This window comes from Camponotus floridanus, unplaced genomic scaffold (genome assembly GCF_003227725.1).
Source record: "Camponotus floridanus strain SB8 unplaced genomic scaffold, Cflo_v7.5 scaffold82, whole genome shotgun sequence".
Taxonomy (NCBI): domain Eukaryota; kingdom Metazoa; phylum Arthropoda; class Insecta; order Hymenoptera; family Formicidae; genus Camponotus; species Camponotus floridanus.
Genome location: NW_020229852.1, coordinates 215,687 through 234,533, shown reverse-complemented (window position 1 = coordinate 234,533; position 18,847 = coordinate 215,687). Strand labels below are relative to the sequence as shown.

At 30.3% G+C, this 18,847-nt stretch overlaps 1 protein-coding gene across 1 annotated transcript; it reads right to left on the bottom strand.

Annotated features, from left to right (window-relative positions):
- Positions 1 to 10,824: 10,824 nt before the first annotated feature.
- Positions 10,825 to 17,018, bottom strand: LOC112639679. The gene is made up of 5 exons (XM_025414517.1): positions 16,722 to 17,018; positions 12,313 to 12,532; positions 11,429 to 12,238; positions 10,996 to 11,237; positions 10,825 to 10,848 (listed from the first exon to the last, which is right to left on the bottom strand). Exons 1-5 carry the CDS (start codon positions 16,743 to 16,745, stop codon positions 10,825 to 10,827), a joined length of 1,320 nt encoding a protein of 439 aa, XP_025270302.1. The 5' UTR covers positions 16,746 to 17,018.
- Positions 17,019 to 18,847: the final 1,829 nt, after the last annotated feature.

Sequence of the window (18,847 nt, the reverse complement as noted above, 5' to 3'; positions counted from 1 at the left end):
TAATAATAATTTTTAAAAACTATCCCTTAGGGCTGAAATCTAATATTTCAGAAATGGTGTATCACAGAAATACAAAATCTGTGCTGTTATTTATAGCTTATAAAAACACTAATTTTTTGTATAATAGCAATTTTTAAAAACTACTCCTTGGGGATAAAATTTAATATTTCGGAAACAGTGTACCACAAAAATATAAAGTACATAAAAAATATTCTACTTTGTATGCGACGGAAAGTTTAATATTTATATATTTTTTTTGCAGAAAAGATATAAATTTTTACAAAAAGATGTAATATCCTTCTAAAAATAACCTTACAAAGGTAAAAAGATACACCAAGTATATAAATATAAAGTATATAAATATAAAAGTATTCTATCTTAAAGTATTCTATAAATATAAAAGTATTCTCTAAAAGTAAAAAAATATACCAAGTATATAAATATAAATATAAAAGTATTCTATCTAATAACAAACTGTTTTATAGAAAAAGGACTTAAAACTAATTTACAGTCATTTTCCCGCAAGAAATCATTTTTTTAAAGAAATAAAACCTCAAAAAATTTCTGAGAAAATCATTAGTTTTATATTGATTTCATCTTTAGTTTTAATATTTTATTTTTCAGTGATTTTTTAGGAAAAAATCACTGAAAAATAAAATATTAAAACTAAATATAAAATCAATATAATTACTATTAGCCAAGTACTTAAGAGCAATTTGTAAATTTGTAAATTTGATATAATATTTGCTATAAAATAATATATCAATCTTACATTGTAAAGATACATAAAGTCTCCTTAAGAAATTAAAACGCATTTTATTTTTATTTAGAGAAACTTGATTTTTAAAATCAACACTAAATGAGAATTAGAATAATGTGTATAATTAAAAAAAACGTGTTACGCAAATTTTAAATCGCACAGTCTTTAAATCAAAGTAAGTTATGAAAACTTGGCGTGCTCGGAATGTTTACATTACAAGCAAATATATCCCCCAAAATGTAAAATCTTAGACATTATGTAATTAAATGTTTAATCTGTGTTTGATTACAATTTGCAGGCACGCCAAGTTTTTATAACTTACTTCGATTTAAAAACTGTGGGATTTTAAATTTGCGTAAAACATTTTTTTTTAATTATACATATTATATAAAAAATGTTTTTAGGAATTAAAAGAATCCTAATTCTCATTTAGTGTTGATTTTAAAAATCAAGTTTCTCTAAAGAAAAATAAAATACGTTTCTTAGGGAGAATTTATGTATAATATTTCTACAACGTAAGAGATATTGATATTTTATGGCAAATATTATATCAAATTTACAAATTGCTCTTAAATAATTGGCTAATAATAACTGTTGATTTAATATTTAATTTCAATATTTTATTTTTTAGTGTTTTCTTTAGAAAAATTATTTTTTAAGGTTTCATATAATAATATTCGAAATTTGGCGCGATATGTGATTTTATTTTTATATAATCACATATTCACTTAGATCTGATTATATATGAGAATATATCTGATCAAATATGATTATATAAGAATAAGATTATATCGCGCCAAACTTCGGATATTTTATATATATATATATATATATATATATATATATATAATACATATGTAATATATATATATATATATATATATATATATATATGTATAATATATATATGTAAAATATTCATTTTTCGATTATCTTACCTCAATACTTTTATGTACAAAATAATGAGAGGAATTAATTGGTGTAAAGAAAACATATAATTGTTTCGAAGAAAAAAATATGTAATTTCTAATTAACAATTACATATTTTTTCTTAAAAATAAATTAAAAACCATTTAAAAACATCAACTTGACCTTTATATAACTTTGAATACTTCATCCTAGGTCAAATTCTTATTATCATTAGGTACATTTTATTTAGTCCTACAACTTTGTTCCTTACATATTTTTCATTATAGTTGATTGTTTTCGAGATATTTTAGCGGGACTTTTTATATATGATATATGATATATGATAATTTTGTGCCAATCCTGCTAGGTTTCTGCTAATGTCCTGCTATCAAATTATGCCAGTAAATTTTATATCATTTCTGCTAACATTTTGTTATCATTATCTGATATAACAGGTTTGAATGATATTAAATTGCATTGCGCATATATTGCTCGACTGCTCGGTTTCTGCCGACAATCTGTCAAATTATGTTTTACAGATTCTGTCGCCATTTATTGTGGACACTGATAACTATGGTTCTGATGTGCGATTCTGATCGAATCTGCTACCAATCTGCTGACATTTTACTTACTAGAATTTTGTTCAAAATTTATCCAAATATTTTTTAATTTGGATATATTCACATTATTTCATTATTTATTTTTGTTATGTTAAATTTGTCGTCGAGTTAATTCATATTTAGCGACTTAAAAATTCCTCAAGTTTAAAACATAATTGAAAATTATTGGTAGATATAAATAAAGGAGTGTAAATCCGTAGAGCTATCCGAGCACTTGTGTTAGATATAAACAGATAGACCACCCGAGCACTTGTGCTAGATGTAAATAGATAGGTCATCCGAGCAATTTTGGCCCGCATATCAATAGAATATATAAGGTGTTCCATTTTAACTTTGCTATCGAAATATCTCGTAAAGTCTAAAAGATATTATATATAATAGTGTTTTTTTACATAAGTTGTTTCATTGAAAATATAAAAATAGTTTATATTTTCGGTGAAATAACTTACATGAAACATTATTATATACATGTATATGTTATGGGCAAAGTCTGCAAGGTGTGCAAAGCCGATACTCATATAGGGTTTTACTAACGGCCCTATTCTGGACCAAAACTGGTTGCCAAGTCACCAATATTGATGCGATAATGGCGCCCATGACTGGCCCAGCAATGGGATTTCTCTGGAATGATAACTTCGGTCCAGCAATGCGTAACAATGTATGGCCAAACATTGTAATCAATGATGGGCCATTAATGGTCAATATATCTTGTCAATGTTTTGCCATTAATGACTAATCTATTATACCAATACTTGGCCAATAATAGCTTTTTATGGTGCTTGACTTAGCCAAATTATTTTTTTTATTGCTTTATTGCGTTAATACATTTTTAGAGATATATCAAAATTCATTTATCAAAATATATTTTATTAGAAATTGTTTTCCTTTTTATTAAGAATATTTATATATAATTATTATATGTTAATGTATTTTTAATAAAAATGCGAAAAATATTCAGTAAACTATTTTATAAATATATATTTATAATAGTTTATGTCTGCAACAAAGCAATAAAAAACAATTTGGTTAAGTCTGGTACCATAAGAAAGTCATATTGGCATTTTTACCGTACGGAAAAGTTACTCAGAAAAGGAAATAAACATTTAAAATTAAGTTAAAAAACATTTAAAGTTAAGTTAAAGTTTTAAATTACAAACATTTTATTGTTTTTAAACTTTTAAAATATCTCAACATATATATATTAAATATATATTATAGTATATATATATAATATTTTATTGCTTTATAGGATATTTTATTGCTAAATAGAAGTAGTTATTTTATCTTTTTGTCGCTGTTTTCGGCCGTCTTCTCGGTCGCCAGCTTGGGACAACCATATGCCCACCTGGCCCGGTAATCTTTTTACATCCAGAGTATTTCCGTATTTGTCAATCAAAGCATCTGCAAAATATATTACATAATAAATATTCTTGTCATATAAGACATAAGGTTGATATTAAAAGAAATTATACCTCTTAAACATAGATATGTGTTTGTCTCACTGAAATTTTTTTTTCCTTGACCGTGAATTATTCTTCCAGTCCCCGAATATTGCAATTGGACCGCTTTGACTATCACTGAGCCTAAAGCTGTAGCAATGCTGTCTTTTACGGCTGCATCACCAGCAATTAAAGTTCGAAACAGTGACATCTGTAACAAAATTAAAAAATTAAAAAATTTGTTTATAAATAACGTTGAGATATATTTTCTACTTATTTAAAATTACTTACTAATGATTTTCTGTTGTTTTCAGAATTCTTTACCAAATTTTCAAATTGCAAAAAATCCTCTAATGTTACTGTGGGCAAACTTATTTTCAAGTCGCTTTTGATTTTCTCTATACCATCTTGTACCATATTAGTTCCTGTTGGATTGTTTAGTAAAAGAGGATGTTTGACTTCGTTAATTTTTTTTTCCAAATCATATAAAATGCTTCTTTTGGCAAAAGCTATTTGACTTGTTATTGCTTCTTGTAATTCTTCAAACTTGTGGTCTATATATTCCTTATTAACGGAAACATTCTCTGAAACTAAAAAAAATTATTGAATATTAAGTTAGAGATCTGATAGATCTAAAAGCAATACATATTTAATAAAATTTTGAGTACTTACTCAATCGTATATCTGTTGCGGCAATTTCCTCTGAAAAAGAAACATTTATCATTTGCACCACATCTATTATTTGGTTTGCTGGTTCATTCGTCAAGCATATACCTAAAATATAAAAATTATATATAAAATTGATGATATAGTAAAAAAGCTACGAGTCATAGCTAGATGTATGTGCTTATTATATTTATTGAAATTAAAAAAAAAGATCATACGTTTCAGCAAGATCATACGCTTCATTGTATTAATAACTGAACAATAAATAACGCTATACTTAAAATGATGTTATTGTGTTGAAAAAGTAGTATCAAATAAATTGCATGAAATTATTTAATCTACATATACTAAGACTTTCCTAAAAATTAGATTTCTGAAAGCGTGTATTAAACATAAATTGATTCTTTCGTATTTAAAGTTTCTAGTCATACAGTTTTACTTTTTACAAAACTGAAAAAAATTTATATACTTGAATTGTTTTTCGTTTTTGGCTGGATGTCAAGCAATGAATTTACTGATGCCAAAGGTTTATTGCAGTGCAAGGGTTTTACAGTATTCAAACTTTTTTCAATGACATCCGTGGACATTTGAATAGATCGGCTTTCAGTACATCCGTCATCAGTGCAATAAATTTCATCAGACTTTAAGGCTCGTTTGAGTCGTCTTTTCCCTTGTTTCAAATCTTCTAATTATTTAAAAAGAAAAAAATGACAATAACCGCAGATAAATTTATAAACAAACTATTAATATTATTACGTACTTGCATATGAAATGACTTCTATTGAAAAAGATTCCCAATGTTCTTCGGGCTCTTTCAAAGATAATAGTCAGCCCTCAATGTGCTGGTAATCACAAGAACCTGGGTATAGACAGATATATCTGTCCTCTTTATCTTTATGTATCCATGAGAGTGGAACCAAATCAAGAATTCTGTTGCAAGAATTTGAGTTTTCGTCTGTGAAACGATCGCATAACGTTCCATGTTTTTATCGTCCATCTAATCGAAAATACAATTATTTAATGTACACGTGTCCACATATATAACCTTAAAATTGTTGTTTCCTTACCTTGTCTTCTGTCAAATTATTTCTATCTTGCTATCTGTTTGACTTTCTATCTGTTTAACTTTCATAAAACTGCACAATAGTCGTTCGAATTATAAGTTTCGCGTCCTTAACTCTTCCAACTCTGTCCTTTCACAAGATTATAAGAGGGGATCTGAGTCGTAGACCGGTCGTCGGTTTACCGCGTAAACTAATCTAACCATAAGTCGGTTGCGCGCGCTGCCTACAAACTGTGGCCATGTTCCGAAATTACTGCCATACACACACACACACATATATATATATATATATATATATATATATACATATACATACCCAGCACTAGCACATCCACATTCCTCGTTGTTTGTTATGGCGCAACTTTTTTACATCATCACTTTTACATATATATATATTACACACTTATTGATACTTTTATATTTATTTATTATTATATTTATTTTATATATATTTTCTTTAAATTTTATTTTATTGTATTTTATATATTTTTATATATATTTTTTTCTTGTTTATACATTTTATTTTATTTTATATATTCTATTTTATATATATACATATTTTTAGATGTCACTTGCCACTTAAAATTTATTAAAAATGCAGCAGAGTAATTGCGTGTAATTTATTTTCTATGTTTAATAAAACACATTTGTGTTTAATCATTTTAATTGATAGTAATTTATACGATGCAATAAATCCATTTCCACTAAAAACGCTGATTGTATTGATGAAAGTGAATAATCAAAGGCCTCACTTTGATTAGTCATTTCATATCCCAAGACAAAAATGTCTTCAATCGTAATAAGATCACTTTCGTTTCTATTATATTTCTTCATAATTTGTTTAATAACGAAGATTTGTGAATTGTTTAGTAAAACAGTGTTATCAGGATGAACTGATCTCAAAGTAGAATTATTCATTTTAATTGAGGATATAATTTTATAATCATTTCCATTATAAGTAAATAGTCCAGCGCCATCATCTATTACACAATTTGATATATAATTTTTTTTAATTTTTAAACGATTTCCAGATTTTAATTCAGATAATCTATTAACTATTTGAGTTAATAGTTTATTTGGAGATTTGACTAATTTTTTAAAAAATCCAATGTAGCTTTCACCCCAAAATGCTGAAATGCCACTTAACGGAATGTTATGATTTATCGCATCGTCTGCTACATGAATTAAATTATGCATACTGAGGACTTGAGAACTTTCTCCATACAGTGACAGTAATAATATGAAAAATTGAGTTAGCAAATATTTAGCATAATTACAAGTGGTCAACGATAAGTCACTGCTATTTAATATACGACATGCTGCAAATAACAGTAAAAAATGTCTGTAATGATGATCAGATAAAACATCTTTTAAAACGACAGAACCACAGTAGAATAGAAAAAATCTAAATTGCGTAGCTTTCCATCTTGAAACGAGATTAATATCAAATTTTTTTCTTTGGAATTCACAAGGCACATCAGCTATAACATTTAATATTATTCTGTGGAAATTATTGATAACTCTTCGTTTTAGTCTTGCAGAGCTTTTTTTCACAGTCCAATTTTCTATTAAATATTTCATCACTCCGAGATATAATAAATGCATAGAATCTAAAACCACATCATTAATGATATCAAAATTTGGCAACATTAACAATGGAGACACAGCATTTTCTTTATGATGCTGCGGTTGATTTCGGCCTTCGAAAGACTTCTTTGTACGTTTAGAACAATTTGTTTCAGGATATATTCTTTTTTTCTTCAATTTTTTTCCAACGCTGATTCCTTTAACTAAACATCGTTCACAAGCGTAGAATGCACCGGGTGGTTTAATGCATTTTATAAATGACCTTGCTGGAGAATCAGCTATAATTCCAATTATTCGAAAAGAATACATTCTTGTATTGATTGTTACTCCTGATTAATTAATTTAGTCGCTTCTGTTACAAAATCAATTAGATAATCATGAGCACTTGCAGGTTTGGAATCACCACAAAACACAGCAACTGTGAAAGGTTCACAATTGTATTCTTTATGAAATATTTTCATAATAATCGGCCAAACTTGTATTTGTGAATTGTTGTAGATTTGCACACCATCAATGTGAACTAATACACAGATTTCTTTTTCCATAAATATTTGTGTATTAATAACCTGATGCAAACCATGTTCTATGTCGATATAAATATATTCTCCCTGAGTATTTTTATTGCTTTTTATTTGCTGTAAAACTCGATGGTGTTTTGTTCCTAAAAGACTTTGGGCAGTCGTTGGTAAAGATGAGTATCCTACATCCCGTAGTATTCGTAACAAATCTGTCACAACATTCAACCGCAAAGTGTCCAAATTATCAAGTGTCCACTGCTGAAGTTTACTTCTCAAATCAGAGACGCTATTCATTTCTTCATTGCATAACACTACACTAATATTTTAATCATTTTCATGAGGAGAATTAATATTACTGTCATTAATGCTATTGCTATGTACAGAATCATTCTCACTCACATTGACTATTTCTTCATTATCCAACATAACCTCACATAATCGCACATTAGTGTCAATATCATCCTTACCGCTGCTATTTTCGTCAACTTTTTTATTAACTGTCTTACTACAACTTAACCTATTGTCTTTTAGCTTTTTTAATTTTCGAAATTTTTTTTGTTTATAATAATTCTGCGACATTGTCACTTTGTCCAAGTTGACTTTTTTATACCTGCCAAGTTTCTAGAATTTTCTGGCAAATTCGAAAATGCCAGGCATGGGCAAATACAGTAAGCCAGGCATGGGCGAATACTGTAAGCCAAGTATTGGTCACCGTATATCGGGCCAAGCATTGGCGCTGTAGCAAAGTGTAGCGATTTCTTATGTAAATGCACCCAATCATTCCCCAAGCATGGGCTAATATAGAATGCCAAGTATCGACTAATCATCGGTTACCATATATCGGGTCAAGCATTGGCCCTGTTGTCAAGTCTGGCTATTCCTATATGGGAATTAGAGAGTTTTTGTAATACCGTCTTTTTAGATACGATAAACGTTAAAGACATGTGACTTAATACCGTATTTTGCCATTGCGTGCTCTAACCAAAAAGAGTTTTTGCGTAACGGACGCTATATACAACGAAAAGATATTCAAATGAAGGTATAAAAATGGAGGATTTGTTAGACATTGCTGTTTTCGATTTTAATTTAGTAGAGGATGTTATTATAAACGAGTTATTAGTACCTCGCGAAAATGTCCATATCAGAAATATACGAAAGATTGGATGTAAATAATTTGACACCAGAAGAATGTAAAACAAAATTTCGATTTGAAAGAGAACACATAGGACGACTTACAACTGCTCTTGGCATACCTCATCGAATAGAAACAGAAAACCGATATGTCGTTTTAGGTAAATAATAAAAAATAAATATAACAATAATTAATAAAAAATAAATATAACAATAAGTAATAAAAAATAAATATAACAAAGATTCTTCTGAATTTTTGTAGGCATAGAAGGTTTATGTATATATTTAAGACGTTTAATATACCCTAATAAACTCAGATTTAGAAAATGAATTCGAATTTCTACCTGCTCCTTATTTCTCAGTAATTTCCAATATTGTAATGAGAATAATCCAACAACAAAAAGGACATTTATTGACAGATCTAAATAATCTACCATGGCTTAACAAAAATAAACTTTAATATTATTCACAGGTGAAAGACTTCCCAGTGAGACACGAAAAGTCGTTCCGACGTCGAATCGATATCAATATGTGGGTTCGAAATGAGATCGAAATTGACATCGACATCGATCTCTTTTTGTCTCTCATGTCGATTACCTGTTGACGTAATCGACGTCTAATCGACATCAAATCGATTTTTATTAAGTCAGACAAATATTGCAGGAAATAATAAAAAATTTAATATATATATAATTAGATAAAATCAATGTTTATTTTAAAACAAAAATATTATTTTTTCATTAGTCTTACATCATCTAACATCACAATTGGTTTTATCACTAATAATGGACTAAGGGGTTATTCTTTTATATATAAAGTTGTCGTAATTATATATCATTGCAGCTATTGCATAATACATAAAATATGGGGCTAAAAAAACAAATAGAAATGTAAATCGATTATTCGAGTATTGAAATTTCGAGTGTAAAAAAACTAAATATTTTAGGACCAAATAAGTACTTCCAATTTCTCTACTTTTGTGTTTTGTCCAATAAAAAAGCAATATGTGCACAAGAATCGCAATTAATATGTGGAAAATTAAAAAATTAATCATGGAAATAAAATCTTACACTCAAATATGAATCAGTTTATAATAATTGCACAAAAAGTGATCACATAGAGTGGCTTGTGCAATAAAGAAATCATAAAAAAATTTTTATAAAAGAGTAACACGATAAAGCAATAAGATCTTATATAGCAAGCGTATATAGACAGTTGTTCGTATTTGTTGCTCGTGTAAAACATCTCGTGTAAATAGTGCATGTAAATCTAAAAAAAAATCGGAAGTAGAAACGGCCCATTTTACATCTGCGCTGGGCGCCTTAAATAACTAATGGACATTACAATTATTTTGATCACTAATAGACAACCTATACCTATATCATAACCCTATATCACTATCAGCAAAAAATATCACATGTTACAGGTAACACTGGAAAAAACTTATTGTCTTGTTTTCTTAAGTACTTAAGAGCTTTCTTTTAGAAAGCTCTTGCTCTTCCTCTTCCCAGTGTTAGATCCTTTCTCTTGCTTCCGCCAGGGAGCATTTCGCAACCAGGACATCACAGAATCTTTGGCATCTGAGAGATCACTCTCAGGAAATCGCATTTGTATCACACCTGAAATATATGACATATAATTACATTTTCTGCTAATAAATACCAATACAGTTTACAGACTATCCATTCAGTCCTTAATGACACAATTTAGGAAAGCAATGATCAAATCGAGTTGATATATTTACATCAAAGAATACGCATCAGCTTGATATTTCAAGATATGAATTATTCAAAATATATATATTAATTCCCAAATGGTTACACCCATATTGTATACATAAACAGTGGAAGAAAATTGTAGATATACTTTACATTTCCAGTATATATATATTCTAATAGCAAGAAAAAGTCACTATTCAAATATTCAATAATCTTCAAAAACCTTTAAATGCATACCTTGAACCACCTCCCAAAGATGCAGATTTTGAAAGCCTTTTTTTCCACTTCCGTCAGTACCCTTAAAATTGTAGGAACAGGCCAGTACATTAGATATCAACTTTGCCATAACTTGAGCAGCTGCTTTTCCTTCAATTTTATTCAAGGAAAATGAAGCCAAATAATAAACCTAAAAATCAAACAATTACATTTACAGTTCGCTGGCATAGGGATATAAAACAGTGCAAGTAGAATTAAGCATGTATAGAGTAAATACAAAAAATCAGAGGCATCATTTTCGGATATGTTTGTGTAGAGAGACTCCATATTACACGTGAAAAATCAATACAAAACATCCTTAAACTTACCATTGCTGACAAATTAGATTCGTCTTCCAAAAATCTCTCCATAGCTTTCAGATCATCCTCTGTATAAACAGGAAGAGCCGGTAGATCTGATGGACGAATAATTCTTTTCTCAGCTGGAAGAAGAGACCGGTTGAGTCGCGTCTGATTCATAATTGTGACATCAACTTTACTGCTCAATTCTTCCACTCGCACAAGTGTAGTTTTGCATAGAGATTTTATTTCTCTAATGCTCTTATTGATATCTGAAATTAAATAATATAATTAATTGAAATTATTATATTTCGGCTCTTGAAATTCAAAGATATATATAATCTGTGATTTTCGGTTTGAGAGCCAACGAGAGCGAAAATTTTAATTTTTCGCTAAGCTGTTAATATAATTAATATAAAAATATAAATAGGGCCAACAACTGACCATAATACAATATAATTACCAAAGGAAAGACTCTCAGCATCATTATCATCTTGTGACATTTTCCGGTGACAATTATATTGCTGATGACGAAAGATTTCAGAATTTCTAGGACTCATCCTGTGCAACAATGGAGACCTCAAAGGTGTATAACAACTCGGCCGAACCATTTCTGTGTCTCTTGAACTTGGGCTTTGCCGTTCAAAAGGGATTCCAAGGCTGGACTCAACTTCAGATTCATTAATCATATTTTCCTTCTCATCTCCCATACTATTAACATTGTTTTCGGACAGTGTGACATTCATTTGTTGCAAAGGGCTTTTGGCACATACATTCAGCTGAGGAACAGTTAATGTGCTCTTCTGCTTCTTAAGAGCATTTTCGAGATTCTCTTCTTTTAGGTTCTGAAAAACTTGCCGCTCAGTTTTTCGACTTTTAATTTTCTCTATTAAAGATGAAGCAGTTCCCGTGTTTTTATGTGCAAAAGTCACAATAATTTTTCTGTTCCTGTCATTCTGATCTGGGCTTATGTTACTAGGGGTTTTGTGTTGAAAGGACAACGATGGTGGTGCCGGTATATCTTGATCTATCTTCTTTGACTTGCCAAACTTTCTAATTTTCTTATGTTGAACCAAATCTGAGTCGCTGTCATCAGACAGAGACTGTTTCTTTTTATTGTATTTTGGAACATCTGAATCCTCATCATCATCGGTATATATAATAGGTGGTCGTTTCTTCCTTTTACCCCGGCCCAATTCTCTTTCAGTCTCGTAGGAAGTTAGTCCTTCATCCACCAATCTCTTCAACATCTCTCTAGGTCTTTTTATAGTATCTGGATGCAAATAAAGTAATAATAATTAGACTAAAAGCATGACTCATATAGTTAACTTGTGCAATCAAACTTACCGAAGTACCTTATCACCTCAACATAGCACACTGGCCAATTTGGATCTGGGGAAGTTTCCTTCCTTATAAGTTTTCCAGCATCTACGGAAGAAGGAGGCCATTTTGTCGTACCCATCATGTCCTCGTTTAAGTCAACAATCCATTTGGCGAGGCCCACCTCATAAACTGTGTCGCCATTTGATTCTTTTTCTGTTTTGTTAATAAATTTGATGACAACGAACTAAAAACGATGCAAAGAAGATTATGTAGATATACAATGGCAGCAGGGAGGATGGTTGTTAGAAAAGAAGGGAGAAGGAAAATGGTGGATGAAAGATATAGAAAAAAAAGAAAAGAATAGGGGAAGAAGGAAGGAAATGAGAGAGAAGAAAAGAATTAGAGAGAGAGAGAGAGATAAAAAGTTAGAAATAAAAGATAATGTGAGAAAATTATAATCTTTAAAAAAACAAGATATATATACATATATACATATAGTAGGGATTTGCCAGAATACATGCAATACTTAGAATAGGGGCATTGTGTGCAACAAAGGCACACACAGAAATGCATCACCATCTGACATTAGCCAACATTTTGACTCAACGTCTGTCAGAGCAAAACTTCTTCTAACATATTCTTTCTCAGATACACGAACAATGCCTAGAATAGATGAGTTTAGAGGATATGTGTAGAAGTTCTCAACATTAAGGAACATATTTCCAATCAGAAAAATGCCATCTTCATTCTGAACAATGTTCCTCAATACAACAATGTCTCCACCAACAGTTCGTAAACATGAATCTTTCCTTCCTAGCTGGAAAAAAATTTTACCAACTGACAATCGTCTGAAGTGCGTACCAATCATGACTTCATTTGGATCTCTGTGCTCTTGAGAAAGAGTAACATGCTTATCATTAGAAGACAAATGAACAGTAACACGTGCAGACCTTTCAAGGTCTCTATAAGCTGCTTGCTGCAACGGTTGATACCCTGATCGGAGAACTGCCTTAAGGGATTTTAATCTATTTTCGAATTTAAAAGCACTGAAGTTTTCGAGCTGTCCATATACGGCACATTCAGCGGTCAGATGGCAGAGAGCATGGACATTATATACTACAAACTTCTGCCCGTAAATGTTGACAGAATGGCGTATAAAGAGTCGTAACAATTCATTAGCAGTTTCTAACATTGAACGAACCAGAACTAGACTAGAGAGAATATAAAGACCAGAATGCAATAAGAGAAAATGTTTATACACATTTTCATGAAGATATCTTTTGAATACAAAAATGCCATCATAGAGACACATTCGTCGAAGCTCAGTAGCCTTGTACAGATTCCATTCTATCAATGATCTTGGAGGCCTAGCAAAATCTTGTGGACATGTTTGAGATAAATCATTTTCAAGAATAGCAGATATTTCGCGGACTGCATTAACTTCCAATTGCCAAGGCCCATTCCACAGGATCCATGCCTTAAGCAGTCTCTTCCAAACTCCTTGCCAAATCAAATGCATTGGATCAAGGCGGAACTGAGATATCATGTTAGTATTTCTCGACAAAATAGACACACCAGTATGATGAAGTCGCTGACTCATGTTACGAAATGACTGATCCGTTCTCAGAGGTTCATCAAGTTGCACGTAAGTTCTCCTTCCATCAACATGTTGACCAACAACAGTACATTTTTCACATGATGCATAGCCCGAATGACCTATAGTGTATTTTACTAATGATCGAGCGGGTGCATCTAGTATGTAATTTCGAACTTCAAACTGGTACGTTACCCCATTGTAAATGTATCCATTTTCTAGCAAATTTTCAACCTCATTAACGAAGTCATACAAGAATTCTGCCGAATTTTTAGGATCTTGCTTGCCCAAATATAAAGCAATAATGAATGGCTCATTTTCGGTACCAACAAGATAGCCCAAAATAGGCCAGAACTTCTTCTTCGAACTTTGAAATAAAGGTAAACCATCTATGTTTACATCAATCTTGATACAATCATATCTTTGAAAATACTCTCTCAGATCCATAGCATTCAGATTAGTCGAAATACTTTTGTACCAAAACTTACACCCATCATCAAATTCAACTACATTAATATGAACAGGAGTGTGAAGTAGTGTCTTATAGTTTCTGGGCATTCGTGGAAAAACTACATGAAGTCTATTGAGAAGATCATTCAATTTTTTCATGGATAGATGTCCTGCCTCTAATGCCCACTCACGAACAGTTTCAATAATATATTCTTCTCTTTTAGTATCATTTTCAAATTCTACAACATTTCTCTCATTATTATCGACAAAATCTACACCAGGCCTATTATCATCATTTTCATCATTGGCACTTGATAATGAATCACTTCTATTATTTTCCTCTTCACTTGATGAAGCATCATTATTTGGTACAGATTCTTGTTCTAGATAACGCATTTCACATTCATCTATACTGTCGACATACGAGAGATTGCAATCAGAAGATTCACTATCCGCGTCACTTGTTATAGCATATCTTGTATTGACTTTGCTCATGATCTCATCAACTTTGAATCTTTTAGATACCTCTCTTTCAGCTTTTCGTCGTAGCCTCCGCTTGTAAGATTTCGAACTCATCTTAAAAAGTGGAAAATAAAGAAAAAGAGTGAAATTACTCAATAGTTCTAAAAAGTTAGTTAGAATATGTTAGTGAGATCACATTCATAAGACACTGAATACGTAACCTGCTAATACTAAACAAAAAATGTCTCAATCTAATTACAGTATATAGGAAATCTGTATATAGTAAAGAAAAATTTAATTTGTGGCTTAATTTCTCAAATTTCGATAAAAAAAGGCTTAAATACTATAATAATCAGAAACTTTATAAGCGCACCATAGTACGAGTAGGTGAAATTGTAATAAGATTTTAATGGTAAAATTTTGTATAGAATCATATTTGTAAAAAACTTTTTATGTGTTAATAGATAACATTACCCCGTTTAAATTTTTCTTAAAACGACACTAAATCATTTAAAGGATGGAAAGAAGCAAATGTTAAATAGATTACAACAAATATTCAGTCAAGTTGATTATGTTTGTACTACAATATATATATGGAGTAACAATCAAAAAGTTATGAAAGCAACATGCTATTATACAGATGAAAATTTAAATAGACGTTCTGTTATTAGGATTTAGAAGAATTTAATTCTCACATACACATCGAAAAATTGAATGTCTGCTTACTGAAATACACAAATCATTTAATGTACATAGTTAGGAGAAAATTAGTTGGCATTAATTGAAAATGCCAACAATTTTGTAAAATCTTTCAGAGTGTATTCTATCACTGAAAATTAAAAACACACAAGATATTGATTTTATTAATGATGATGAATAGTGTACTATTTCAGTGCACAATATTTCCGACTTTCAAACTCTTGAATTTTGTAATGACAGAACGATGATATTATATGATTCATTTGCATCAGCATTTTCTTTGTGGGTAACAAAGAAAATGCTGAGGCATTAAATTTGATTGCCACCGTAGATGTTCAAAAAGCTTTTAAAACAGCTTATTAACAAATTTATAATTCAACGTTTGAAAAGTTAACTGCATTGTGAAACATCTGTCATAGATCAACAAATGCTTCAAATATGATAGAAAGTATTTGTAAATACAAATACTATCTTATTGTTCCATGTACAACTAGATGGAATTCTTTTTTATGAGTCTGTAAAAGAGAGGTAATTACATAAGTTTATTGAAAATATGCTCATCGCAAAAGCCTTTCAGACAGCATTCTAAAAGATTAATTTAATATGAAAATTAAAAACAGCAATAATACTGACAGATTACCAGTGTTTTGATGATTATCAACAACAATAGGCTAAACGTTTATACAAATAAATATATTAGATATCAAGAAATTATACTTTGAACTTACAAATCAATATAAAATTAAAATTATATATTTATGTATGAATACCAGTTCATCTAGGTTTTATGAAGTGTTTAGATTTAGGAAATGAGATTACGAACTCTTGCCAAAGAAAGAGCTAACGAACAAGAAGATCCAACCATAGAAGTTCCAATCAACGATGTACGAACCATTTTCACAGAAACTTGGAAAAAACACAGAAAATTATATGCATGGAGAGTCAATTTAAAGAAATAGAATATTTTTCGCTTTTCTATAAAAGAAAGAGGAGGAAACCATAGTTCAATAAACTAATAAACGAAGAACATTACAGAGGAAATCAACATCAGTAAACAAAAATAAGCTCTCAATGCCGCCCTCAGTGTGGTGCCAGTGTGCTGCCGCTTAATTACTGATACTTAGGTTATGTTCCGAAACATCTTTTCCAAGGAAAATTTTGCTCAATGTCGGAACGTAACCCTAATCTAGAAATAATCCATAAATGTAACATAACTGAAAATACTTACTGGACGCTGATCGTCACTCGACATGGTTCTCGGAAAACTTAATTCCCGTCACTTCGCGTCAATGCTGAGATTCTTCCCAAGTTGTTGCTTAGGACCACTTGCTTGACCACTTGTTAAATTGCCTGTATATAACACACGTCCAACGCACTATCGCTATCAACGCAAAGAAATTGAACGGTCGCGTGAACTAGCATACGTTCGCACACGTATACGCTTTCACAACAAGAAACGCCGATAGAAACGCAGACCGCGCCGTTACAACAATGTCCGCGGAAAATAATATTAATAGCGCCAGTAGCGCCACATCTAATCATCATCGGTTATCGATTCGATGTCGATCGATATTGAATCGATGATTGTCTGCATATATACTCTCTCATATAATGAGTCTCTTAATTGTAGACAAAATTACGGGTTTTGAACACAAATAACTTAGAAAAAAGCAACTCCTGATGTCAAAACAATTTGATCGAAATCGGCTGATTTTCGAAGTCAATTTCGATGTCGATGAGTTTTCGGTAAATCGACGTTGAATCGACATCGAGTCGACATCAGCCTTCTCACTGGGTTAATATAATTAGAAATATATCTTCAATATTTTTGCTACAATAAATAAAATTTATTAATTATTTTTTCAAAGATTGTTTCAGCAAAAGGAGAAACTGTGCGAAATTGCTGGGGTTTTATTGACGGAACAGCACGAGCAATATGTAGACTATCTATAAATCAACAAGAATATTATTCTGGTCACAAACGACAACATTGTCTCAAATATCAATCTATACTATATCCAGATGGTATAATAAGTTAGTCTTCATGGACCATATTCTGGTAGACGACATGATGCAGCTATGTTTATAAAATGTAATTTAGCATGGTCAATGAAATTAAATTTTAGCATGGTCAATGATATTAAATTTTCTTTACAGGCTTATTTAGAGATTCGCCTTTATATACTCAATTAGAAAGATGTGCATTATATCCAGATGCAAATTTTGTATTGTATGGAGATTGCACTTATCCTCTCCTCGAATTATTATTTAGACTTTAGACCATACACAAGTAGAGTATTGACTCCTGAACAAGCGATTTTTAATTTAAGAATGAGCTCTGTAAGATAAGCGATCGAATGGGGTTTTGAAAAAATAGTAACACAATTTGCATTCCTTGATTTTAAGAAAAACCAGAAACTGTTGCTCCAAGATGTGGTTTCAATGTACAAAACAGCAACAATTCTGATGAATTGTCATACATGTTTATACAGTAGCCAAACCGCTTAATATTTTAATATTGATCCACCTACATTAGAAGAATACTTACTTTAAAGAAATATATGGTAAAGATGGGGAGGGATATATATATAAAACTTTATTAACATTTTCACAAAAATCCATAAAATCCAATAAAAATCCAATAAAAAAATAAGTAATTGTGTAATGTAATTTATGTAAGAATAAGAGGATTTATATTCACAAAGCAATAAATACTAAATTAAAATATAATAGGTTTATATTTATTTCATAAATGTAAACCTATTATATATAGTAAATAATAATATCTTTATATGCAATACGCACATATCTATATATTTCAATAAAATATATAAATGTTTTTGAACAAACTTAGCTTAAAATATTATTTAGATATTAATCACATTTGTCATTGATTTTTTCATACAATAATAGTATGTATGCATTAATATTTCTATTTAACATAAAGTATATATTGAAATATATATTGAATCTAATATTTCTATTCAGTCTTTCTATACATTAGAGTTTTAATATGCAAAACAATATTGTGAAAATTATCAAGCGATGCGATAGCGTCGCGACGCCAAGTACATAAAAAACTGAAAAAGAACTGGATCCGAGCATTGAGAATCACTGTCCTCGACGCGGCGCTACCAAGTAGCTTAACTTTCGATTAAAATATTTCAGAAAAGCCGTAATAAAAAATCTAACGGCATTTTTCTAATATAATGTGAATACAAGCTTTCGATTGCGACCAATTTGAATAAAATCGGTGCAGTCAATCTCGAGAAATGATAATCGCATGCCAGAAATGTGACATTTTTCGTTTTCCTCTATCAAGATTCAGATTCAGACTCATGAACGTATCTTTGC